Genomic DNA, 27,648 nt, shown 5'->3' with positions numbered 1-27,648 from the left:
GGTTTATTTCTCATGTTCACAATGTGGCACAAAGCTGGCTAAGGGGAGTGCTGACGCAGGGACCCTCTGTACATCATGCTCTGGTGCACCAGCGGCAGATCAGCAGGGCAGATCCACAGATCAGTCAATGCCCCCTTGGGTCAAGGCCATGGTGGACGCAATTTCAGATTTGCGTCAGTCAAGGTCGGAAGCAGCTTTGGCCCAGACTCAGGTGGAACCGCTGTGGGCCCAGAATATGGGAAAATGTCTCACTGATTTGACTCAGTCTGTAAATAAATTTGTAAGTTCGGCCAGTAGTTCGGCGGCTTCTAAGCGAACGCAGCCGTTACCCGCTATTGCATTTCCAGGAGAGGAGTTGGATACTCTGACATCTCCATTGGAAGAAGGGGAGGTAGATCCTGAAGGGGACGAAAATTCGGCTTGGGAAGATGAGGATTTATCTACTAATTCAGGTGTTAGGCTACTAATAGAAGCCATTCGTCAGACCCTTAATATTCAGGATGAGGCAGTAGCCGAGACTTCTTCCTCTTTCTTTAAACGACAGAAGAGACAGGTTACTGCGTTCCCTTCTTACTCGCACTTTGCGGATATTTTAAAAGAACCCTGGCTAAAACCGGATTCCCGTTTCCAGGCGCCTAAAAAGTTAAAGTTTCTATATCCTTTTACAGAAGAGGATACAACAATTTGGGAAACCGCCCCAAAGGTAGACGCCCCTATTTCGCATTTAGCAAAAGCTACGGTTATTCCGTCAGTACAGTCTGCGACTTTAAAAGACTCTACCGATAGGAAGATAGAAGCATTACTAAAATCTATGTTTTCCTTATCAGGTGTTTCTCTCCGTCCAGTTCTGGCGAGTGCCTGGGTGCTTAAAGCCGTTGATGAGTGGCTTGCACAGGTTGTATCTGGGATGCAGTCAGACGATCCGTCGGAGGCCATTCAATTAGCAGAACAGATTTCTGAGGCCCTTACTTACGTGGGTGAAGCATTATTGGATTCGGTGGCGCTACAGTCCCGTGTTTCTGCCTTAACAGTATCCGCAAGACGATCTCTTTGGCTTAGGGTTTGGAATGCTGATTCGGACTCAAAGCAGACCTTGACGGCAGTCCCTTTTGAAGGCGAATTTCTTTTTGGATCAGAGTTAAAGAAAATTATTTCAGATACTACGGGGGGAAAGAGCCCTTTCCTTCCGTCTGCTCCAAACAAACCAAAGCCTACAAGATTTCGGTCCTTTCGTACGCAGGGCAGAGGTAATTTCCAGTCCTTTCGACCCTTCTCCAGATTTCCACGAAGGGGATCATTCAGAGGTAGAGGAGCTCAGGCTACTCGCAGACCGTCCAGTAAGCCTGCCGACAAGCCTGAGGCATGACGCTTCGGGCCCTCTGGAGGGATCAATACAGGTTGGGGCTCGTTTACTTCACTTCAGGGAAGTGTGGCTCCTATCGAAACCGGATCGGTGGGTAATAGGGGTCATTTCCAGAGGATATATGTTGGATTTCGAAGAAGCAGTCCCAGCCCGACTAATTGTGACGCCTCTCCCAGACGACCCCTCCAGACGTCAGGCTCTCCTTCAGGCAACAGCAAAACTATTACAAAATGGAGTAATCCTTCCGGTCCCAGCTCCTCAGAGAGGTCGGGGCTTTTACTCGGGTCTTTTTCTCGTAGACAAGCCGGACGGTTCGTTTCGACCCATTCTAAATCTAAAAGCCCTCAATCCGTACCTTTCATCCCAGAAATTCAGGATGGAATCCATTCGCTCCATTATCGCAGCCATGGAGCCAGGGGAATATTTGGCTTCAATAGATATAAAGGACGCATACCTACATGTTCCAATTTGGACAGGACATCAATCACTTCTGAGATTTGCAGTAGGTCCGTGGCATTTTCAGTTTCGGGCCCTTCCCTTTGGTCTTTCTACGGCTCCCCGGGTGTTTACGAAGGTCCTGGGTCATGTCGTCGCAGTTCTCCGTTGCAAAGGGGTCAACATCACTCCATACTTGGACGACCTGTTGATCAAGGCCCCGTCACCGGAGATTCTCACTCAGAACCTGCGTCTAACGATAGAGACTCTACAGTCTTTCGGGTGGATAATCAATTTTCCAAAGTCATCTCTACTCCCGTCACAGAAAATGGTTTTTCTGGGTCTTCTATTCGACACCAACAGCCAGAAGGTGTTTCTTCCTACAGACAAGATTCAGGACTTACAAGCCAGAATCAGAACCTTGTTAAAATTGCCGGCAGTATCAGTCCTCAGATGCATGCAGGTACTGGGCAAGATGGTAGCCTCATTCGAGGCAGTTCCATACGCCAGATTCCACGCCCGACCTCTTCAAGCTCAGATTCTCCACTGTTGGACTCGGACGGATTCGCGCCTCGAACTGCAGTTGATACGCTTGTCGATAAGAACTCGTCAGTCGCTCTACTGGTGGCTTCACAGTCACAATCTGAGGAAGGGTGCGCCGTTCACGGTCTGGTCTTGGATGATGGTAACCACGGACGCAAGCCTCAGCGGTTGGGGAGCAGTGTTCCAGACTCATCATTTACAGGGGCGCTGGAGCAATCAAGAGTCAAAACTACAAATCAACATTCTGGAATTGAGAGCGATCCGGTATGCTCTCATTCGGATTCAGACCATGGTGCAGGGCCATCCAGTTCGGGTGCAATCCGACAATGCCACGGCAGTGGCTTACATCAACAAACAGGGAGGAACTCGCAGCTGGTCCGCAATGAGAGAGGTTGCTCAGATTCTCACGTGGGCGGAGCGTTGGATTCCCGTGATTTCAGCCATTCACATTCCGGGAGTCGAAAACTGGGAAGCAGACTTTTTGAGTCGTCACACGATTCATCCGGGAGAGTGGGAACTTCACCAGGAAGTGTTTCTTTCTCTAGTGGATCGCTGGGGAGTGCCAGAATTAGACCTGATGGCGTCACGGCTCAACAAAAAACTTCCGGTTTACGGATCAAGAACTCAGGATCCTCAAGCATTTCTGATCGATGCACTAACAGCTCCGTGGCAATTTCAGCTGGGTTACGTGTTCCCACCAATTCCACTGCTCCCACGTCTACTCCAACGCATTCGGCGAGAAGGCCTTGCAATAATTCTGGTGGCTCCGGATTGGCCACGCCGACAGTGGTACACTCTTCTAAACAGCATGGTCGTCGGAGACCCCTTTCGCCTCCCTCTGCGACCAGATCTTCTGCTTCAGGGACCTTGTCGCCACCCAGATTTAAATCGGCTGGCTTTGACGGCTTGGTTCTTGAATCCAACATTCTGAAGGCAAAGGGCCTTTCTCGTGCGGTTGTTCAGACAATGATTCGGGCTAGAAAGCCGGTGACTTCTGGCATTTACCATAGAGTATGGCGTATTTACATTGCTTGGTGCGAGAAAAGGAACTTGACTCCGCATTTGTTTAGACTTCCTCGCCTGCTCTCCTTTCTCCAGGAGGGTCTTGACAAGGGTTTAAAACTTTCTTCCCTGAAGGGTCAGGTTTCGGCCTTGTCGGTCCTTTTTCAAAAGAAATTAGCAATCATTCCAGAGGTTCAAACATTCCTGCAGGGAGTACTTCGAATTCAACCACCTTTTGTTCCTCCGATTCCTCCCTGGGATTTAAACTTGGTACTTAAGGCTCTTCAAAAGTCTCCATTTGAACCTCTAGAATCTGTGGAACTACGTTATCTAACACAAAAAGTTGTTTTTCTGTTGGCAATTGCCTCAGCTAGACGAGTGTCTGAGTTGGCGGCTCTTTCTTGCAGGCCACCCTTGTTAGTGTTTCATGAAAATCGGGTGGTGCTGCGGACAAAGCCTTCATTTCTTCCAAAGGTTGTTTCAGCATTCCATTTAAATCAGGACATCGTTCTTCCAGCTTTTAATCCGTCATCTTCTCAGGGGGAGGATTCCCATTTGGCTCTCTTGGATGTTGTTCGGGCCTTACGTATTTATTTGTCTCGCACGGAGGCTTTCCGTCGTACGGATTCCTTGCTGGTATTGATTGATGCTCCCAAACGAGGTTGGCCTGCCTCTAAGAACACTGTGGCCCGTTGGATAACTTCGGCCATCAGACAGGCTTACGTGTCCTCAAGCGTTTCGGTTCCTGACTCAATTAAGGCTCATTCGACTAGAGCAGTTGGAGCGTCTTGGGCTGTTCGCGGTGGTGCATCTGTTGAGCAACTATGCAGGGCGGCGACCTGGTCGTCAGTCCATACGTTCACAAAGTTTTACCGGTTTCATACTTTTAGTTTGGAGACTGCCTCTGTTGGGCGTCGTATTTTACAGACGGCTATGCCGTCAACGTCTCCCTCCTCTCATTAGCTTGCTTTGGGAAATCCCACAAGTAACGGCGCAGCGTCCCCCAGATGGAGGACAGAGAAATGGGGATTTTTGTTTACTTACCGTAAAATCTCTTTCTCTGAGTCCATCTGGGGGACGCTGCGATCCCTCCCATAGTTTGTCTGGTTTAATTGGTTAATTTTTTATTCTGGTCTATCTCCTTTGGCTTGGCTAAACGTTAACTGATCAGGGCTGAGCAGGAAGGAGATGGGAGGGGTTAGAGGGGGGAGGAGTCAGCTTTTGATAGTTCTGTGCCAATCTCCACTACCACACACCTCTAACCCACAAGTAACGGCGCAGCGTCCCCCAGATGGACTCAGAGAAAGAGATTTTACGGTAAGTAAACAAAAATCCCCATTTTTGGTTAAAAAAATAAAATTTGCTTCCTGATTCCATGTGACACATTTCACCTTTCCTGCGTTGTATCCAGTATTGTAACACATATAACTGAATATGGAAGGCATACTCGCAAGCAGTTGAACTGTTGCATCTTATTTGGTTACTGGTTCCGCTAAATGTATTTTAACACTTGTCCTGTTTTTGCTTGCAGAGTGTCTGGAGTTGTAATTTGCTCTCCACCAGAAGTTGCGGCTGTAATGACTCTGGAGACGTTAAGAGCTGGTAAGTAGGGGATTCCGTTCTTGCCCCCTATATCTCCTGTTTTCCATTCTAATTCAGATTGAGTCATCACACAATAGTAAAGGCACTAGATTATTATGCAATTTTGGAACAAGCCCTCCTTTTGACCAATGTTTGTAAGGTAAGTGGGAAGTGCTGCCAAAGATCTCTAAACAGTGTTTGTTTGTCCCTAAAAGATAAGTGATCAGTATTAATAAGCACATGGTGTAGAAATACAACTATGGGGACACTAACTATGCATAATTGTTATCTATAGTGTTATTGTAAGTAATAGGAACCCCTGAGGAAGTACATTGACAGATGAAACGCGTAATGAAGCTCCTCTTGTCCCATTAATGACTCTCTCCTCAGATATTGCTTGCTACAAGGACAGATATCGAGTACAACCAGTCATACAATATATATATATATATATATATATATATATATATATATTTCTCTGACGTCCTAAGTGGATGCTGGGACTCTGTAAGGACCATGGGGAATAGCGGCTCCGCAGGAGACTGGGCACAACTAAAAGAAAGCTTTAGACTACTGGTGTGCACTGGCTCCTCCCACTATGACCCTCCTCCAGACTTCAGTTAGAATCTTGTGCCCGGCTGAGCTGGATGCACACTAGGGGCTCTCCTGAGCTCCTAGAAAGAAAGTATATTTTAGGTTTTTTATTTTACAGTGAGATCTGCTGGCAACAGACTCACTGCAACGAGGGACTAAGGGGAGAAGAAGCGAACCTACCTAACTGGTGGTAGCTTGGGCTTCTTAGGCTACTGGACACCATTAGCTCCAGAGGGATCGACCACAGGACCCGACCTCGCTGTTCGGTCCCGGAGCCGCGCCGCCGCCACCCCCCTTACAGAGCCAGAAGCAAGAAGTGTTCCTGAAAATCGGTGGCAGAAGACTTCTGTCTTCAACAAGGTAGCGCACAGCACTGCAGCTGTGCGCCATTGCTCCTCATGCACACCTCACACTCCGGTCACTGATGGGTGCAGGGCGCTGGGGGGGGGGGCGCCCTGAGGGCAATATAAGACACCTTGGCTGGCAAATCTACACCATATATAGTCAGGAAGGCTATATAGGTGTAAAAATACCCCTGCCAGAATTCCAGAAAAAGCGGGAGAAGTCCGCCGGAAAAGGGGCGGGGTCATCTCCCTCAGCACACTGGCGCCATTTTTCCCTCACAGCTCCGCTGGAAGGACGCTCCCTGGCTATCCCCTGAAGTTGTCAAGCTACATAAGGGTAAAAAAGAGAGGGGGGGCACTAAATTTAGGCGCAGTATATATAAAATAAGCAGCTAGAAGGGAAAACACTCATTTATAGTGTGTTATATAGCGCTCTGGTGTGTGCTGGCATACTCTCTCTCTGTCTCCCCAAAGGGCTTTGTGGGGTCCTGTCCTCTGTCAGAGCATTCCCTGTGTGTGTGCGGTGTGTCGGTACGGCTGTGTCGACATGTTTGATGAGGAGGCTTATGTGGAGGCGGAGCAGATGCCGATAAATGTGATGTCACCCCCTGCGGGGTCGACACCTGAGTGGATGGTGCTGTGGAAGGAATTACGTGACAGTGTCGACTCCTTGCATAAAAGGTTTGACGACATACCAAATGTGGGACAGCTGGCTTCTCAGCCTGTGCCTGCCCAGGCGTCTCAAAAGCCATCAGGGGCTCTAAAACGCCCGCTACCTCAGATGGCAGACACAGATGTCGACACGGATACTGACTCCAGTGTCGACGACGATGAGACTAATGTAACTTCCAGTAGGGCCACACGTTACATGATTGAGGCAATGAAAAATGTGTTGCACATTTCTGATGTTACCCCCGGTACCACAAAAAAGGGTATTATGTTTGGAGAGAAAAAACTACCAGTAGCTTTTCCTCCATCTGAGGAGTTAAATGAAGTTTGTGAAGAAGCGTGGGCTTCCCCTGATAAGAAACTGGTAATTTCTAAGAGGTTACTAATGGCGTACCCTTTCCCGCCAGAGGATAGGGCACGTTGGGAAACATCCCCTAGGGTGGATAAAGCGCTCACACGCTTGTCAAAGAAGGTGGCACTACCGTCTCCGGATACGGCCGCCCTGAAGGAATCTGCGGATAGAAAGCAGGAGGCTATCCTGAAGTCTATATATATACACACACAGGTGTTATACTGAGACCAGCTATTGCTTCAGCATGGATGTGCAGTGCTGCAGCTGCGTGGTCAGATTCCCTGTCGGAAAATATTGATACCCTAGACAGGGACACTATATTGCTAACCGTAGAGCATATTAAAGACGCACTTTTATACATGAGGGATGCACAGAGGGATATTTGCCGGCTGGCATCTAAAATAAGTGCAATGTCCATTTCTGCCAGGAGAGGGTTATGGACTCGGCAGTGGACAGGAGATGCAGATTCTAAAAGGCACATGGAAGTTCTGCCTTATAAGGGTGAGGAGTTGTTCGGGGATGGTCTCTCGGACCTCGTTTCCACAGCAACAGCTGGGAAATCTACATTTTTACCCCATGTTCCCTCACAGCCAAAGAAAGCACCGTATTATCAGGTACAGTCCTTTCGGCCCAATAGGGGCAAGCGGGTTAAGGGCGCGTCTTTTCTGCCCAGAGGCAGAGGTAGAGGGAAAAAGCTGCAGCATACAGCCAGTTCCCAGGAGCAAAAGTCCTCCCCCGCTTCCTCTAAGTCCACAGCATGACGCTGGGGCTCCACAGGCGGAGCCAGGTACGGTGGGGGCCCGTCTCAAATATTTCAGCAATCAGTGGGTTCGCTCACGGGTGGATCCCTGGATCTTTCAAGTAGTATCTCAGGGGTACAAGCTGGAATTCGAGACGTCTCCACCCCGCCGTTTCCTCAAATCTGCCTTACCAACCACTCCCTCAGGCAGGGAGGCAGTGTTACAGGCAATTCACAAGCTGTATTCACAACAGGTGATAGTAAAGGTGCCCCTACTACAACAAGGACGGGGTTACTATTCCACAATGTTTGTGGTACCGAAACCGGACGGTTCGGTGAGACCCATTTTAAATTTGAAATCCTTGAACACATATATAAAAAAATTCAAGTTCAAGATGGAATCGCTCAGGGCGGTTATTGGAAGCCTGGACGAGGGAGATTACATGGTATCCATGGACATCAAGGATGCTTACCTGCATGTCCCCATTTACCATCCTCACCAGGAGTACCTCAGATTTGTGGTACAGGATTGTCATTACCAATTCCAGACGTTGCCGTTTGGTCTATCCACGGCTCCGAGGGTCTTTACCAAGGTAATGGCCGAAATGATGATACTCCTTCGAAAGAAGGGAGTTTTAATTATCCCGTACTTGGACGATCTCCTGATAAAGGCGAGGTCCAGGGAGCAGTTGTTGGTCGGGGTAGCACTATCTCGGGAGGTGCTACAACAGCACGGCTGGATTCTAAATATTCCAAAGTCACAGCTGGTCCCTACGACACGTCTACTGTTCCTGGGAATGGTTCTTGACACAGAACAGAAAAAAGTGTTTCTCCCGGAGGAGAAGGCCAAGGAGCTGTCATCTCTAGTCAGAGGCCTCCTAAAACCAAAACAGGTGTCTGTGCATCACTGCACGCGGATCCTGGGAAAGATGGTAGCTTCTTACGAAGCAATTCCATTCGGCAGGTTCCATGCAAGAACCTTTCAGTGGGACCTGTTGGACTAGTGGTCCGGATCGCATCTTCAGATGCATCGGCTGATAACCCTGTCTCCAAGGACAAGGGTGTCTCTGCTGTGGTGGCTGCAGAGTGCTCATCTTCAAGAGGGCCGCAGATTCGGCATACAGGACTGGGTCCTGGTGACCACGGATGCCAGCCTTCGAGGCTGGGCAGCAGTCACACAGGGAAGAAACTTCCAAGGACTATGGTCAAGTCAGGAGACTTCCCTGCACATAAATATTCTGGAACTAAGGGCCATTTACAATGCCCTAAGTCAGGCAAAACCCCTGCTTCAAAACCAGCCGGTACTGATCCAGTCAGACAACATCACGGCGGTCGCCCATGTAAACCGACAGGGCGGCACGAGAAGCAGGACGGCGATGGCAGAAGCCACAAGGATTCTCCGATGGGCGGAAAATCACGTGTTAGCACTGTCAGCAGTGTTCATTCCGGGAGTGGACAACTGGGAAGCAGACTTCCTCAGCAGGCACGACCTCCACCCGGGAGAGTGGGGACTTCATCCAGAAGTCTTCCAAACGATTGTAAACCGTTGGGAAAGGCCACAGGTGGACATGATGGCGTCCCGCCTCAACAAAAAGCTAGAAAAGTATTGCGCCAGGTCAAGAGACCCGCAGGCGATAGCTGTGGACGCTCTAGTGACACCGTGGTTGTACCGGTCGGTTTATGTGTTCCCTCCTCTTCCTCTCATACCAAAGGTACTGAGGATAATAAGGAAAAGAGGAGTAAGAACTATACTCATTGTTCCGGATTGGCCAAGAAGAGCTTGGTACCCGGAACTTCAAGAAATGATCTCAGAGGACCCATGGCCTCTGCCGCTCAGACAGGACCTGCAGCAGCAGGGGCCCTGTCTGTTCCAAGACTTACCGCGGCGGCGTTTGACGGCATGGCGGTTGAACACCGGATCCTGAAGGAAAAGGGCATTCCGGAGGAAGTCATTCCTACGCTGATTAAAGCTAGGAAAGAAGTAACGGCAAACCATTATCACAGCATATGGCGTAAATATGTTGCGTGGTGTGAGGCCAGGAAGGCCCCAACGGAAGAATTTCAGCTGGGCCGTTTCCTGCACTTTCTACAGTCAGGGGTGACTATGGGCCTAAAATTGGGTTCCATTAAGGTCCAGATTTCGGCTCTATTGATTTTCTTCCAGAGAGAACTGGCTTCACTACCTGAAGTTCAAACTTTTGTTAAGGGAGTGCTGCATATTCAGCCCCCTTTTGTGCCTCCAGTGGCACCTTGGGATCTCAACGTGGTGTTGGATTTCCTAAAGTCACATTGGTTTGAGCCACTTAAGACCGTGGAATTGAAATATCTCACGTGGAAAGTGGTCATGTTGTTGGCCTTGGCTTCGGCCAGGCGTGTATCAGAATTGGCGGCTTTGTCATGTAAAAGCCCTTATCTGATTTTCCATATGGATAGGGCAGAATTGAGGACTCGTCCCCAATTTCTCCCTAAGGTGGTATCAGCCTTTCATCTGAACCAACCTATCGTGGTGCCTGCGGCTACCAAAGACTTGGAGGCTTCCAAGTTGTTGGACGTAGTCAGGGCCCTGAAAATTTATGTTTCCAGGACAGCTGGAGTCAGAAAGACTGACTCGCTATTTATCCTGTATGCGCCCAACAAGTTGGGTGCACCTGCTTCAAAGCAGACTATTGCTCGCTGGATCTGTAGTACGATTCAGCTTGCACATTCTGCGGCTGGATTGCCGCATCCTAAATCAGTAAAAGCCCATTCCACGAGGAAGGTGGGCTCTTCTTGGGCGGCTGCCCGAGGGGTCTCGGCTCTACAACTTTGCCGAGCAGCTACTTGTTCGGGGTCAAACACATTTGCTAAATTCTACAAGTTTGACACCCTGGCTGAGGAGGACCTAGAGTTTGCCCATTCGGTGCTGCAGAGTCATCTGCACTCTCCCGCCCATTTGGGAGCTTTGATATAATCCCCATGGTCCTTATGGAGTCCCAGCATCCACTTAGGACGTCAGAGAAAATAAGAATTTACTCACCGGTAATTCTATTTCTCGTAGTCCGTAGTGGATGCTGGGCGCCCATCCCAAGTGCGGATTGTCTGCAATACTTGTATATAGTTATTGTTTAACTAAAGGGTTATTGTTGAGCCATCTGTTGAGAGGCTCAGTTGTTATCATACTGTTAACTGGGTATTGTATCACGAGTTATACGGTGTGATTGGTGTGGCTGGTATGAGTTTTACCCGGTATTCAAAATCCTTCCTTATTGTGTCAGCTCTTCCGGGCACAGTATCCTAACTGAAGTCTGGAGGAGGGTCATAGTGGGAGGAGCCAGTGCACACCAGTAGTCTAAAGCTTTCTTTTAGTTGTGCCCAGTCTCCTGCGGAGCCGCTATTCCCCATGGTCCTTACGGAGTCCCAGCATCCACTACGGACTACGAGAAATAGAATTACCGGTGAGTAAATTCTTATTATTTATATATATATATATATATATATATATATATACTAGAGATGAGCGGATTCGGTTTTACTCGGTTCTCAAAACCGAATCTTATTGGCTCACGGATGTCACGTGTTTTGGATAGCCAATAAGATTCGGTTTTGAGAACCGAGTAAAACCGAGTAAAACCGAATCCGCTCATCTCTAATATATACACGTGACATTAACAGCGGTGAGGCAGAAAAGTTAAACTGAATGAAAGACATTAATGTACTATTTAATATGATAAATCTTTATTTTGAAAGGACATATGCAGAATTCTAATGAAGTACATAAGTGCATATGTTGAATAATACTCGCCTAATCACAGCGAAAAGAGGATTTTGGTACTTACCGATAAATCCATTTCTCTGAATTCACTCGAGGACACTGGAGATCTTAAACAGCTGGGTGTGAAGACTGCAGACCGGAGGTTGCGCAATTAATTAATTTAAAAAAAATATATAAAAATTCACAGCTGGCTCCTCCACCTTCACGTCCCCCTATCCCTCCATTTTGAAAAATTGACGGAGAGAAGAGGGAACATGAAAGCCTCGCACTTCGCGGGAAGGAGGCCAACATATCACAACGTCAAAACAGCAACAAGAACTGTCAAAGCCGTGAAATAATATAAACTTGCTTGACCAAATGTAACAAGAACATGAAAGGCTGACAGCACCGAGGCGGGCGTCCAGTGTCCCCTCGTGTATTCAGAGAAATGGATTTATCGGTAAGTACCAAAATCCTCTTTTCTCTCTCATCCACTAGGGGACACTGGAGATCTTAAACAGCTGGGGACGTCCCAAAGATACTCCCATGGGCGGGAGTTCTGTCCGGATCCTGGAGAACTCAAAATTTGAATCTCTAGATGCAAAAGTATCACATTTGTAAAAGTGAGTGAACGTGTGTGCTGATGACCACGTTGCAGCTCTGCAAAGTTGGGCAGTGGAAGCTCCTCTAGCCGTAGCCCAAGAAGCCCCCACTGATCTGGTGGTATGAGCACCCACCCGAAACGGAACTCTCCTACCATTTGAGATATATGCTTGCCTGATGGTCAGTCTTATCCATCTAGCCAAGGTTTGTTTTGAAGCTGGCCCACCACTCCTGGGACCATCATACAGAACAAACCTAGTAACATAGTAACATAGTATCTGTGGTTGAAAAAAGACAATTGTCCATCGAGTTCAACCTATTTGTGGTCTCCTATGCATGATGATTTGACTAAAATTTCTGACTGATGCTGCTGTCAGCCGTTGCATTTTATCCCTATTTATAGTAACTATAATGCATGACTATGCATCATACCCCTGGATATCCTTATCCATTAGGAATTTATCTAACCCATTCTTAAAGGTGTTGACAGATTCCGCCATTACAACTCCCTCGGGCAGGGAATTCCAAACACGTATTGTCCTTACCGTGAAAAAGCCTTTACGCCGTATTGTGCGGAATCTCCTCTCCTCTAACCTGAGCGAGTGTCCACGAGTCCTCTGTGTTGATCTAACCAAAAACAGGTCCCGCGCAAGCTCTGTGTATTGTCCCCTTATATATTTGTAGATGTTGATCTTATCCCCTCTTAGTCTCCGCTTTTCCAATGTAAACATGCCTAGTCTTTCAAGCCTTTCCTTGTATTCCATCGTCTCCATGCCCTTAATAAGTTTGGTCGCCCTCCTCTGTACCTTTTCAGGCTCCAGGATATCCTTTTTGTAGGACGGTGCCCAGAATTGTACACAGTATTCAAGGTGTGGCCTCACTAGTGATTTACATAACGGGAGTATAATACTCTCGTCCCTAGCATCAATACCCCGTTTTATGCATGCTAATATCTTATTAGCCTTCTTTGCTGCAGTCCTACTTTGGGTACTACTGCTTAGCTTGCTATCTATGAGGACACCCAAGTCCTTTTCCAGTACAGAATCCCCTAATTTTACCCCATTTAGTAGGTAGGTGTAATTTTTGTAAAACAAGGCATCTCTTCTCCTAAGAGAACTAGTAACCTGAACGTACACTTTTTTTTTTTTTTTTGAACCTTTCGTTATTCATCAGAGCATATCATGGCATTTCACGTAATACAAATATCAAGTGTGATAAGTACATGAATACTTTGAGGGAAGCAACAATTCAAAAAGAGACCACAGGAACCATTTGAAAACAATAATATGCAGATACCATGGTCAGTATAAAGTATGCAGTTCCCCCCATGGACATGGTTGGTAGTCCAAACCCCCCCCCCCCCCCTTCCCCAACTCTGGTCCATTCACCGACAGAGCATAGTTTAGCATGGGGGTGACAAAGCAATCGGAGGGACCTCCAGCAACATACGTGTCTCATGCCAAGATGTGTATCAGAAGCAGTTATATATTTGGCGTTTAAGTTCTGGGGTTAGGGAATCTATAAAGCCTTCCCATAATTGAAAAAAGGAAGCAGTCTTGAACTCTTTATGCATAGTAGTTTCAAGCCAAGCCATGTGGAAAGCATAGTATAATTTATTTCTAAATAGGGATAGAGATGTAGGTTGTTCGTTGGCCCACATTTGTATTATGCATTTGCGTGCGACCACTGAAATTACCAGTAACAATTTTTGATTTTCACCCTGTGCTGGTATAGTCAAAGGCATAATATCCAGTATAGCCCATTCTGGCGAAAGTGGAAGGTAGCTCATTAGCTAAGTAGAGGCAAATCTGTTAACCGAAGTCCAAAACCGCCGTATCAAGGGGCAATTCCACATACAGTGGACAAAAGTGGCATTGGACACTTCACATTTAGGGCAGCTATCAGTGTCGGACAAACCCATCACGAACCTGCGGTGGGGGGAAAGATACCAGTTATGGTAAATACTATAGAACATCTCCCTATACATACTCGAAGAGAGCACGGATTGGGAATAACACAATGACCGTAACAATTTGCCAATGGTGATATGAGGAAATGTTGCCCTCCAAGAAGAGAGTTCCGTAGTAATAACTTCATGGTCTACTGGACTATGGAGAAACTTATAGTGTAAGGAGATAGTCCTTTCCCCCCATAGTTCTAGCGAGCAATAAATCTAAAGAGTTGACCAGTCATTCGGAGAGAGAACCCGGATCACCGAACGCGCATAATGTTGTGCTTGATGTATTGCCAAAAGGTGAGACTGGGTTAATTTATATGTATTAAGAATTTCGGCAATTCATAGAGATCTACGGTCCTCAGTACTAACCAATGCACGAACATAAGGAATCCCAATTGAACATACACTTTTAAAGCTCTGACCACATCCAGGGAAACGTCCTTTGACTGCCCCTGGAACGATGGAACCACAATTGGCTGGTTTATCTGAAAACCAGATACCACCTTAGGTAAGAACTCTGCCTTCGTACGGAGTTCTGCCCTGTCTTTATGAAAAACAAGAAGAGGGCTCTTACATGATAGGGCCCCTAATTCCGAGATCCATCTGGCCGATGCTAAAGCCAACAGTAAGGTCATTTTCCAACACACATTTTAGATCGACCCGCTCTAGAGGTTCGAAAAGGTCAGATTTCAGGAATTCCAACACTAAATTGAGATCCCACGGAGCCGTGGGAGGACGAAAAGGAGGTTGAATTCTCAAAACTCATGGTAAAAAGGTCTGAATCTCCTGCAGGGATGCCAGTTTTTGTTGGGAAAAAACTGAAAGTGCCGAGACCTGGACCTTTAAGGATCCTAAACGTAATCCGCCATCCAACCTCGATTGGAGAAACATCAGCAATCTAGTAAGGTGAAATTCTCTAGGGTTCCAACCCTTAGGCTGGCACCAGTCCATGTACCTCTTCCAGATCCTATGGTAGTGTGCCGCTGTGACCGGTTTCCTTGCCGCTAACATGGTAGGGATAGCTGATCTCGGGATACCCTTCTCCCTTAAAATCCTGGTTTCAAGAACCACGCCGTCATACCCAGTTGGTTTAGATCCAGATGCAGAAAAGGGCCTTGTGATAGCAGATCTTTCTTCTATGGCAGCCTCCAAGGTGCGTCCGCCAGAAGCTTCTTCAGATCTGCATAGGCCAATCTGGCGTTATCAAGATTACCCACGCTCTTTCCTGTTTCATCTTTTTTAACACTCTTGGTAGTAAGGGAAATGGTGGGAATATGTATACCAGGTCATAATTCCAGTGCACTGTCAGTGGGACCACTGCTTCTGCTGCTGGATCCCGCGTCCTGGCTACATTTCTCGGCAACTGATGGTTGTTTCGAGAGGCCATGAGATTTACCTGTGGTAATCCCCATCTTCTTACCACTGCTTCGAAGACCTGGGGGTGTAGACTCCATTCTCCTGGGTGCATATCCCGACGGCTGAGATAATCCGCCTCCCAGTTGTCCACATCTGGAACGAAGGTTGCTGACAGTACTATGTTGTGTCTCTCTGTCCAGGACAGAATCCTTGTAGCTTCTCTCAAGGCCATGCGACTCTTTGTTCCTCCATGATGGTTTATATATGCCGCTGCTGTTACATTGCGATTCCGATTGCACCCTAACATGTTGAGCTGTTAATAGACTCTCCGCTTGATGGAGTGCATTGTAGATGGCTCGTAGTTCTAGTACATTGATCGGTAAGCTGCTCTCGTACGGAGACCATCTCCCCTGAAATTGATGGTTGTCTAGCACTGCACCCCATCCTCTGAGATTGGTATCTGTTGCCAGAATTAGCCAATCCCAGATTTCAAACCTTTTTCCTCTCGATAGGTTCCTGTGAACCGACCACCAAACTAACAAAGTCCTGGCTTGAGGAGACAAGCAAATTCTTCTGTGAATAAGTAGATGCCTGCCTGCTCAATGAGTATTCAGATTTAATCGAAAAGGTCTGGAATGTAGTCTGCCATACTGAATTGCTTCGAAGGATGCCACCATCTTTCCCAGAAGCCGTACACAGAGACGTAACAATACCGTCTGATTGTGTAAGACCGGTCGAACCATCTCCTTGATGTCTCGAATCTTGTCCTCCGGAAGGAACACACTCAATTGTATTGTGTCCAAGATAAGACCCAGGAATTGAATTCTCTGCGTCGGTTGTAAATTGGAGTTTTGAAATTCACAATCCAACCGTGTTGAATTAGAACTTGGTGAGTGACCTGAGCATCCTTGATCAACAGGTCCTGGTACGGTGCCTTGATCAGGAGGTCGTCCAGATACAGTATTATCGTTACTCCTCTCAATTTCGCTACCATGACTGCCATGATCTTTGTGAAGACCCTCGGGGCCGCAGACAGGCCGAACGGCAGAGCTATGAATTGGTAATGAGTCTTGTCCACAGCAAACCTTAAATACGCTTGGTGTGGTGACCAAATTGGGACATGGAGGTACGCGTCCTTTATGTCCATCGACATCATGATCTCCCGTTGTTCCATACTCACAATTGCTGACTGTATCGATTCCATTTTTAATCTGTAAACCGTCAGGAATTGATTTAACACCTTTACATTGAGGGTTGGTCTTACGGACCCATCCGGCTTTGGTACCACAAAAAGATTTCAATAAAAACCCGTTCCTCTCTAAGGGACTGGAACTGGAGCAATTACCTCTGTTAGAAGTAATTTCTGCAGCGGGGTACATTGGTTTCCACAGGGAAACATCGGGATGTAGAGATGGATCTTGATCCAGGCACCAACAGGCTAAAACTTTAGACCAGGCATGTCCAAACTGCGGCCCTCCAGCTGTTGAGAAACTACACATCCCAGCATGCCCTGACACAGCTTTAGCATTCTCTGACCGCAAAACTGTGTCAGGGCATGCTGGGATATGTAGTTTCACAACAGCTGACAGCTGGAGGGCCGCAGTTTGGACATGCCTGCTTTAGACTGTCCCAGGATGCATTGGGGCCTGCAGAGCAGGTTACTTAACGGGGGGCTGCACTGGGCAGCCCTGACAAAGCATTTAATTAGAAGACTTCAAGGGCCGCAGCACTTATATGTCAGATTGACATTCTGTGCTGCGGCTCCATCACCTCTCCAGCGGAGTCGCATATTCCCGCTGGCTCAGTTCCCGGGTACTTGCGGCAGGGATGCTTCAGCATCGGTCACACTGTTGCAGCGCACTCCTGGTTCGCATGGCTGCTACGAAGGTCCCAGGTGGTTCCCGCCATTAAATCGTGTTCCGATCGCAGTCTAGGGAGACGGACTGCGACGCAGGCGTGGACACTTTCATCGAGCAGGGACCCCACTATATCCACCAGGGCATAGGTGTACAGGTCGGGTGAACTAATACCCACGTTACTAAGACTCCATAGTACCAGGTGGTGAGGACCAGCATAGGGGAGACGGCGCTGGACCTGTAGCCCTCTTGCTAAAATAATTATCTGCATTGTCACTGTGACTGTGTGTGCCTGTATCTGCTGTGTGGATTTCACTTTCAATGTATCACAGCTTTAGCGATCACTGTATTCTGTACCCTAAGGGACTAGGTGCGTCTGGGTCACATATATAGTGCTTCACAGTATTTACCGTTAAGAGTATTCTACTGTGTACTCAGTCACTTAATACCGGATTTATTCGCTGGTGTTGTGTACTGTGTACGCAGTCACATAGTACCGGATTTATTCGCTGGTGTTGTGTACTGTGTACACTGTCACATACTAGGGGATTGAGTCGCAGGTATTGTACTCTGGCTGTATCGTACTAATACGCTCTGCTGTTACATATCTGAAAATGTCTAACAAAAAGGGCGGGAAATCCGAGAGCGCTCCTGCATCATGCAGTGCATGCGCCAAGCATTTGCCTGATGGGGAAGTTTTGTATGACTGTCTGTGTACTATGTGCCATACATCTCCCAGTCAGTCCGCAGCTCCTGTACCCAATCAGGAGCCACCTTGGGCGGCGTTCTCATCTACGTTGAATACGCTTGTGACATTCCTTACGCCCCCTATGGGATCTCCTGTGCCATTACAGTCACATATTGTCCCTATGGTAAATCCACCTTGAGTGGATAATTTGTCTACCCAGTTGCAGCAATTGAATCAATCCTTGGTTAGACATAAAACTGCCCCAAGTCACTCTCGTGTCACGGGGTCATCTAAGCGGACTACTTCCTCCTCACAATCCACTAATCACTCAAAAGATTCTTCTGATGATGATGGGGAGCATACTGTCCCGTCAGACAGACACAGCTGCTTCTGACGAGGAATCTACAACACAGGTTGATGTCTCTGACCTAGTGGTTGCTATTAAGCAGATCCTGCAAATATCAGATGATGATGAGGATTCCACTACGGTGTCTATGAAACCTGATAAGTTTAAACGTCAGAAGGTAACTAAAACATTATTACCACATTCTGACCATTTAGTGGACATACGACAAGAACTCTGGATTACTCCAGGGAAGAAATTCTCCCTGTCTAAAAAGATGGTAGCTCGCTATCCTCTCCCTGCAGAGTTGTGTAAAAAGTGGGAAAATTCACCGCCGGTGGATTCCCATGTCACCCATTTGGTGGTGTCATTTACTCTGCCTGTCACCACTGTCACCTCACTAAAGGAACCGACAGATAAGCGTGTGGAGGGATGCCTGAAGTCTATTAACTCCCTCACAGGTGCTGTACATAGACCCACTATAGCAGCCTCCTGGGCTGCAAAAAGTATTGAAGCGTGGGTTCAGGCATTAGAGGATGAGTTGCCCCAGGATATATCTGACAATGCCAGACAATTCCTGTCTCATATTACCACCGCCGCCTATTACATACAGGAGGCGTCCTCTGAAGCAAGTGTATTGGCAGCCAAGGCGCTGGCTGATCATGAAAAATGATAATAAAAAAAATCTAATATCCAAAAGGCTTAGTAGATAAAATATCACATTTATTACACATGTGTATATATAAAATGAAAAACCGACCCAGTTACATCACAGGTGGACACAATCTGCTTTTAAGATCATTGCAGCATCCACCATTCTGGACGTATTCCTCTACGCTAAAGAGGACAACTGACCCAGCAGTATCCACCGTTCTGGACGTATTCCTCCATGCTAAAGAGGATAACTGACCCAGTTACATCACAGGTGGACACAATCTGCTTCTAGGATCACTGCAGTATCCACCATTCTGGACGTATTCCTCTATGCTAAAGAGGACAACCGACCCAGGTACCTCACAGGTGGACACAATCTGCTTCTAGGATCACTGGTAAAAACCTCACATCTGCAATTTTTCGGTTTATGCACAAATAACCGATTAGTGATAGACATCTCCAGTGATTCTGGTCCCTCATAGTGTCAATAATTCGCCAAATGTGGACTCTTTAATAATTCAGGCACCTTGTGGCATTTACCATTGAAGTTTTTAATTATATTCTTATACCTTTTATTTTTCATTTTATATATACACATGTGAAATAAATGTGATATTTTATCTACTAAGCCTTTTGGATATTAGATTTTTTTTATTATCATTTTTGATGATCAGCCAGCGCTGGTAGTTTTCCTTTGCTTGTTGTCCATTTTATACAGGGGACTTACCATCCCCATATCAGCTGCTATTGGTAGCGCACCTTTTTGTTTCTTTTTTCCTATATTTGAGCAACTAAGTCCATCCTGACTCGCCAAATTCTGTGGTTGAGGTCATGGAAGGTGGACCTGGACTCCAAAAAGACCTTGGAGGTACTACCTTTTAAGGGAGACATCTTATTTGGGGAAGATCTCAATAAAATTGTGGCTGACGTAGCGGCTGCTAAGACTGCTTTTCTCCCTAATACTACTCCTTCAGCACAGAAGGCAAAAGGTACCACTTTTCGCTCCTTTCGACCTCAAGGGAAAGCAAAAGGTCAGGTATACCCAAAACAATCTCTTGTGCTTCCAAAGACAAAGCCCAAGGCAAAACAATCTTGGACAGCCCGTCAGCCTGCTTCTAAACACAAGCCTGCCGCATGACGGGGCGGGCCTCCCCCTGGGGGAACCTAGGGTGGGAGGCCGACTTCTACGATTCACCCAGGTCTGGTTAAAGACCACTTCAGACGCTTGGGTGCGAGAAGTTGTCTCTCACGGGTACGCAGTCTTTTTCAAGAGGAGTCCCCCTCGCCAGTTTTGCACCAACATTTTGAACATGCGTAACATATTTTTGTGGTCTTGGTTGGTGCTTTAGACGCCATGTCCCACACACACACACACACACACACACACACACACACACACACACACACACACACACACACACACACACACACACACACACACACACACCAAACAGCAGTGCTTTCACTCTAGTAGTATAGATGGAGAAAGACCGCAGGGATATCGGGAGCAGTGAAGTTAGGTCTTATCCACACAGCTGGAATAGATAAAAAATGTGCAAAAATAAAAAACTTTAAGTAAAAACAGACAAACGTTTACAAACCCCACACCACCAACTGTTGAGACAAGTTGTTCTGTGCCAGGGTTGATATTTCTGATGCTCCCTCCTCCGCAGGACCTGTCAGCAGCGTCCCTTGGAAGATAATATATATGTCATTAACCACATATTGGAAGTCACAGAAGGTTCTCTAACAGTATGTTTTATCTAGAAGCCAGCACTAAATAACGGGTTCACTACGATATGCCGGCGGTCGGGCTCCCGGCGACCAGCATACCGGCGCCGGGAGCCCGACCGCCGGCTTACCGACAGTGTGGCGAGCGCAAATGAGCCTATCGGGCTCGCTGCGCTCGCCACGCTACGGGCACGGTAGCGCGCCACACTATTTTATTCTCCCTCCAGGGGGGTCGTGGACCCCCACGAGGGAGAATAAGTGTCGGTATGCCAGCTGTCGGGATCCCGGCGCCTGTATACTGTGCGCCGGGATCCCGTCAGTCGGCATACTGAAGACCTCCCCTAAATAACAGCTTTTGCTTCTCCAAACTGCACTGCAGACTAACAATAACATGTCTGCTGTTCTGACTAGACAACAGGGGAGGGAGTGTTAACTCTGCCTCCCCTCTCTGTGAAAGCCCGCTCTGCCAGTGCACCTAATTTAAGGTGGGTACACACTTATAGATATATCTGCAGATCAATTGATCTGCAGATATATCTATGGACGGATCGGGCAGTGTGCTGTGCATACACCCTGCCCGATCCATCGGTGACTGACGTCATGAAATGGGCGGGCGTGTATACGCGCCCGCCCAGTTCAGCTGTCAATCACCGCCGACCGCCCCGTACACACACAGCGACGCGCCAATATATCGGTAGATATATTGGCCGTCGGCTGTGCTGCGGGGCCGACGCGATACATCTGTGAACGACGGAGTTCACAGACGTATCGGCCGTACACACTGGCCGACGGTCCCGTGAAATATCGGCCATTCAAGAGAACGGCCGATATATCGACCAGTGTGTACGGGCCTTATGTTACACAAGATGGCCACAACTAAAATTTTGTATTCACCTCGCTGCTAGGCTTCCCTGCAACGAGGAGGAACCATCCCACCTGTCAGCAGTCTCTGCACCTGTCTGCACTTTCCGGGGGATCCGACTTTGCTTCTGATCACCCCTCAGACTGTATCTATGCGCCAGTATTTCCAGCTTCCTCCTGTTGCTGTGTGATGCTCGATGTTAAGCCGCCAAGTGGGACCGCTCTGCACCCCCGCCCGTCTGGCTGCCTCGTGCGCTAGTCCGCCCACCAGTCACCAGAGCCGCGCTGCGCACCGCCACTCCGGAGCTGCTCACTCTGCCTGCACTTGATAGCACAGCAGGGGACATCTATATTTAGGAGCTGCACTATCTCCCCTCAGCCGCCTGTACTCCTCACTGTTAGAGGAAAATCTTCTGTCAGAGATGCTGATCCCTTCCACCGGGATCTTAGTCTCTATTGTACTCCTAAAGTACACCTCAGCTCAGCCTGCACCCTCCTTTCTGTTAGGTGTTTATTTTTTTTTTTTTGTGGAGCAAGAGCTCCTTTCTGTGCTTCCACCTCCTAACACAATTTTCTCTAACGTCCTAAGTGGATGCTGGGGACTCCGTAAGGACCATGGGGAATAGCGGCTCCGCAGGAGACTGGGCACATCTAAAGAAAGCTTTAGGACTATCTGGTGTGCACTGGCTCCTCCCCCTATGACCCTCCTCCAAGCCTCAGTTAGATCTCTGTGCCCGAACGAGAAGGGTGCACACTAGGGGCTCTCCTGAGCTTCTTAGTGAAAGTTTTAGTTTAGGTTTTTTATTTTCAGTGAGACCTGCTGGCAACAGGCTCACTGCATCGAGGGACTAAGGGGAGAAGAAGCGAACTCACCTGCTTGCAGAGTGGATTGGGCTTCTTAGGCTACTGGACATTAGCTCCAGAGGGACGATCACAGGCCCAGCTTGGATGGGTCCCAGAGCCGCGCCGCCGGCCCCCTTACAGAGCCAGAAGGCAGAAGAGGTCCGGAAAATCGGCGGCAGAAGACGTCCTGTCTTCAACAAGGTAGCGCACAGCACTGCAGCTGTGCGCCATTGCTCTCAGCACACTTCACACTCCGGTCACTGAGGGTGCAGGGCGCTGGGGGGGGGCGCCCTGAGACGCAATAATAAACACCTTGGATGGCAAAAAATGCATCACATATAGCTCCTGGGCTATATGGATGCATTTAACCCCTGCCAAAATACATAAAAAAACGGGAGATAAGGCCGCCGATAAGGGGGCGGAGCCTATCTCCTCAGCACACTGGCGCCATTTTCCCTCACAGCTCCGTTGGAGGGAAGCTCCCTGGCTCTCCCCTGCAGTCACTACACTACAGAAAGGGTTAAAAAAGAGAGGGGGGCACAAATTAGGCGCAGTATTAACTATACAGCAGCTATAAGGGGAAAAACACTTATATAAGGTTATCCCTGTATATATATAGCGCTCTGGTGTGTGCTGGCAAACTCTCCCTCTGTCTCCCCAAAGGGCTAGTGGGGTCCTGTCCTCTATCAGAGCATTCCCTGTGTGTGTGCTGTATGTCGGTACTTTTGTGTCGACATGTATGAGGAGAAAAATGATGTGGAGACGGAGCAGATTGCCTGTAATAGTGATGTCACCCCCTAGGGGGTCGACACCTGAGTGGATGAACTGTTGGAAGAAATTACGTGACAGTGTCAGCTCTGTATAAAAGACAGTGGTTGACATGAGACAGCCGGCTACTCAGCTTGTGCCTGTCCAGACGTCTCATAGGCCGTCAGGGGCTCTAAAGCGCCCGTTACCTCAGATGGCAGATATAGACGCCGACACGGATACTGACTCCAGTGTCGACGGTGAAGAGACAAATGTGACTTCCAGTAGGGCCACACGTTACATGATTGAGGCAATGAAAAATGTTTTACACATTTCTGATAATACGAGTACCACCAAAAAGGGGTATTATGTTCGGTGAGGAAAAACTACCTGTAGTTTTCCTGAATCTGAGAAATTAAATGAGGTGTGTGATGATGCGTGGGTTTCCCCCGATAACAACTGATAATTTCTAAAATGTTATTGGCATTATATCCTTTCCCGCCAGAGGTTAGGGTGCGTTGGGAAACACCCCCTAGGGTGGATAAAGCGCTCACACGCTTGTAAGGGCTCTATCCTCTCCTGAGATGGCCGCCCTTAAGGATCCTGCTGATAGAAAGCAGGAGGGTATCCTAAAATGTATTTACACACATACTGGTGTTATACTGCGACCAGCAATCGCCTCAGCCTGGATGTGCAGTGCTGGGTTGGCGTGGTCGGATTCCCTGACTGAAAATATTGATACCCTAGATAGGGACAGTATATTTTTGCCTATAGAGCATTTGAAAGATGCATTTCTATATATGCGTGATGCACAGCGGAATATTTGCCGACTGGCATCAAGTCTAAGTGCGTTGTCCATTTCTACCAGTAGAGGGTTATGGACACGTCAGTGGTCAGGTGATGCGTATTCCAAACGGCATTTGGAAGTATTGCCTTATTAAGGGGAGGAGTTATTTGGGGTCGGTCTTTCAGACCTGGTGGCCACGGCAACAGCTGGGAAATCCACGTTTGTACCCCAGGTCGCCTCTCAACATGAGAAGACGCCGTATTATCAGGCGCAGTCTTTTCGTGGATAAGCGGGCAAAAGGTTCCTCATTTCTGCCCCGTGACAGAGGGAGAGGAAAAAGGCTGCAGAAATCAGCCAGTTCCCAGGAACAGAAACCCTCTCCCGCCTCTGCCAAGCCCTCCGTATACGCTGGAGCTTTACAAGCAGAATCAGGCACGGTGGGGGGCCCGTCTCAATGAATTTCAGCGCGCAGTGGGCTCACTCGCAAGTAGACCCCTGGATCCTTCAGGTGATATCTCAGGGGTACAAATTAGAATTCGAGACGTCTCCCCCTCGCCGTTTCCTAAAGTCGGCTTTACCGATGTCTCCTTCTGACAGGGAGACAGTTTTGGAAGCCATTCACAAGCTGTATTCCCAGCAGGTGATAATCAAGATACCCCTCCTGCAACAGGGAACGGGGTATTATTCCACACTGTTGTGGTACCGAAGCCGGACGGCTCGGTGAGACCAATTCTAAATCTAAAATCTTTGAACACTTACATACAGAGGTTCAAATTCAAGATTGAGTCACTCAGAGCAGTGATTGCGAACCTGGAAGAAGGGGACTACATGATGTCTCGGGACATCAAGGATGCTTACCTTCATGTCAAAATTTACCCTTCTCACCGAGGGTACCTCAGGTTTATGGTACAGAACTGTCACTATCAGTTCAGACGCTGCCGTATGGATGGTCCACGGCACCCCGGGTCTTTACCAAGGTAATGACAGAAATGATGATATTCCTTCAAAGGAAGGGAATTTTAGTTATCCCTTACTTGGACAATTCCCTGATAAGGGTAAGATCCAGGGAACAGTTGGAGGTCGGTGTAGCACTATCTCAGGTAGTGTTGCTGCAGCACGGTTGGATTCTAAATATTCCAAAGTCGCAGCTGGTTCCGACGACTTGTCTTCTGTTCCTAGGGATGATCCTGGACACAGTCCAGAAAAAGGTGTTTCTCCCGGAGGAGAAAGCCAGGGAGTTATCCGAGCTAGTCAGGAACCTCCTAAAACCGAGCCAAGTCTCAGTGCATCAATGCACAAGGGTTCTGGGTAAAATGGTGGCTTCCTACGAAGCAATCCCATTCGGCAGATTCCACGCAAGAACTTTCCAGTGGGACCTGCTGGACAAATAGTCCGGGTCGCATCTTCAGATGCATCAGCGGATAACCCTGTCACCAAGGACAAGGGGTCCCTCCTGTGGTGGTTGCAGAGTGCTCATCTTCTAGAGGGCCGCAGTTTCGGCATTCAGGACTGGGTCCTGGTAACCACGGATGCCAGCCTGCGAGGCTGGGGAGCAGTCACACAGGGAAGGAATATCCAGGACTTATGGTCAAGCCTGGAGACATCACTTCACATAAATATCCTGAAGCTAAGGGACATTTACAATGCTCTAAGCTTAGCAAGACCTCTGCTTCAAGGTCAGCCGGTGTTGATCCAGTCGGACAACATCACGGCAGTCACCCACGTAAACAGACAGGGTGGCACAAGAAGCAGGAGGGCAATGGCAGAAGCTGCAAGGATTCTTCGCTGGGCGGAAAATCATGTGTTAGCACTGTCAGCAGTATTCATTCCGGGAGTGGACGACTGGGAAGCAGACTTCCTCAGCACGACCTCCACCCGGGAGAGTGGGGACTTCACCCAGAAGTCTTCCACATGATTATAAACCGTTGGGAAAAACTCGACAGGTATTGCGCCAGGTCCAGGGACCCTCAGGCAATAGCTGTAGACGCCCTGGTAACACCGTGGGTGTACCAGTCAGGGTATGTGTTCCCTCCTCTGCCTCTCATACCCAAGGTACTGAGATTGATAAGATGGAGAGGAGTAAGCACTATATTCGTGGCTCCGGATTGGCCAAGAAGGACTTGGTAACCGGAACTTCAAGAGATGCTCACGGAGGATCCGTGGCCTCTACCTCTAAGAAGGGACCTGCTCCAGCAAGGACCCTGTCTGTTCTAAGACTTACCGCGGCTGCGTTTGACGGCATGGCGGTTGAACGCCGGATCCTGAAGGAAAAAAGGCATTCCGGATGAAGTCATCCCTATCCTGATCAAAGCCAGGAAGGATGTAACCGCAAAAACATTATCACCGCAATTGGCGAAAATATGTTGCGTGGTGCGAGGCCAGTAAGGCCCGACGGTGGAAATTCAACTGGGTCGATTCCTACATTTCCTGCAAACAGGAGTGTCTATGGGCCTGAAATTGGGGTCCATTAAGGTTCAAATTTCGGCCCTGTCAATTTTCTTCCAAAAAGAACTAGCTTCAGTCCCTGAAGTTCAGACGTTTGTAAAAGGGGTACTGCATATACAGCCTCCTTTTGTGCCTCCAGTGGCACTTTGGGATCTCAATGTAGTTTTGGGTTCCAAAAGTCACATTGGTTTGAACCACTTAAATCTGTGGAGTTAAAATATCTCACATGGAAAGTGGTCATGCTGTTGGCCCTGGCCTGGGCCAGGCGCGTGTCAGAATTGGCGGCTTTATCCTGAAAAAGCCCTTATCTGATGTTCCATTCGGACAGGGCGGAATTGAGGACTCGTCCTCAGTTTCTCCCTAAGGTGGTTTCAGCGTTTCACCTGAACCAACCTATTTGTGGTGCCTGCGGCTACTAGGGACTTGGAGGACTCCAAGTTGCTAGACGTTGTCAGGGCCCTGAAAATATATGTTTCCAGGAGGGCTGGAGTCGGGAAATCTGACTCGCTGTTTATCCTGTATGCACCCAACAAGCTGGGTGCTCCTGCTTCTAAGCAGACTATTGCTCGTTGGATTTGTAGTACAATTCAGCTTGCACATTCTGTGGCAGGCCTGCCACAGCCAAAAATCTGTAAATGCCCACTCCACAAGGAAGGTGGGCTCATCTTGGGCGGCTGCCCGAGGGGTCTCGGCTTTCCAACTTTGCCGAGCAGCTACTTGGTCAGGAGCAAATACGTTTGTAAAATTCTACAAAATTGATATCCTGGCTGAGGAGGACCTGGAGTTCTCTCATTTGGTGCTGCAGAGTCATCCGCACTCTCCCGCCCGTTTGGGAGCTTTGGTATAATCCCCATGGTCCTTACGGAGTCCCCAGCATCCACTTAGGACGTTAGAGAAAATAAGAATTTACTTACCGATAATTCTATTTCTCATAGTCCGTAGTGGATGCTGGGCGCCCATCCCAAGTGCGGATTGTCTGCAATACTTGTACATAGTTATTGTTACAAAAATCGGGTTATTATTGTTGTGAGCCATCTTTTCAGAGGCTCCTCTGTTATCATGCTGTTAACTGGGTTCAGATCACAGGTTATACGGTGTGATTGGTGTGGCTGGTATGAGTCTTACCCGGGATTCAAAATCCTTCCTTATTGTGTACGCTCGTCCGGGCACAGTATCCTAACTGAGGCTTGGAGGAGGGTCATAGGGGGAGGAGCCAGTGCACACCAGATAGTCCTAAAGCTTTCTTTAGATGTGCCCAGTCTCCTGCGGAGCCGCTATTCCCCATGGTCCTTACGGAGTCCCCAGCATCCACTACGGACTATGAGAAATAGAATTATCGGTAAGTAAATTCTTATTTTTCAAACTAGAGGGATAGGGGGGCGTGAAGAGGGAGGAGCCAGCTGTGAATAATTTTTATTTATTTAT

The 27,648-nt window shown here is 48.1% G+C and overlaps 1 protein-coding gene across 3 annotated transcripts in view; it reads left to right on the top strand.

Annotated features, from left to right (window-relative positions):
• Nucleotides 1-27,648, top strand: part of LOC134966547 (uncharacterized oxidoreductase YrbE-like) — an 84,599-nt gene that overhangs the window by 25,825 nt on the left and 31,126 nt on the right. For all 3 annotated transcript variants that reach the window (XM_063943375.1, XM_063943373.1, XM_063943374.1), the window contains one exon: nucleotides 4,875-4,945. In XM_063943375.1, the coding sequence (XP_063799445.1) occupies nucleotides 4,875-4,945 (71 nt within the window). The remainder of the gene's footprint in view (nucleotides 1-4,874; nucleotides 4,946-27,648) is intronic.

The sequence above is a fragment of the Pseudophryne corroboree genome, chromosome 10, assembly GCF_028390025.1.
Source record: "Pseudophryne corroboree isolate aPseCor3 chromosome 10, aPseCor3.hap2, whole genome shotgun sequence".
NCBI classification, from domain to species: Eukaryota; Metazoa; Chordata; class Amphibia; order Anura; family Myobatrachidae; genus Pseudophryne; species Pseudophryne corroboree.
The sequence above is the reverse complement of the archived record's forward strand: the minus strand, read 5'-3'. Positions and strand labels throughout refer to the sequence as shown.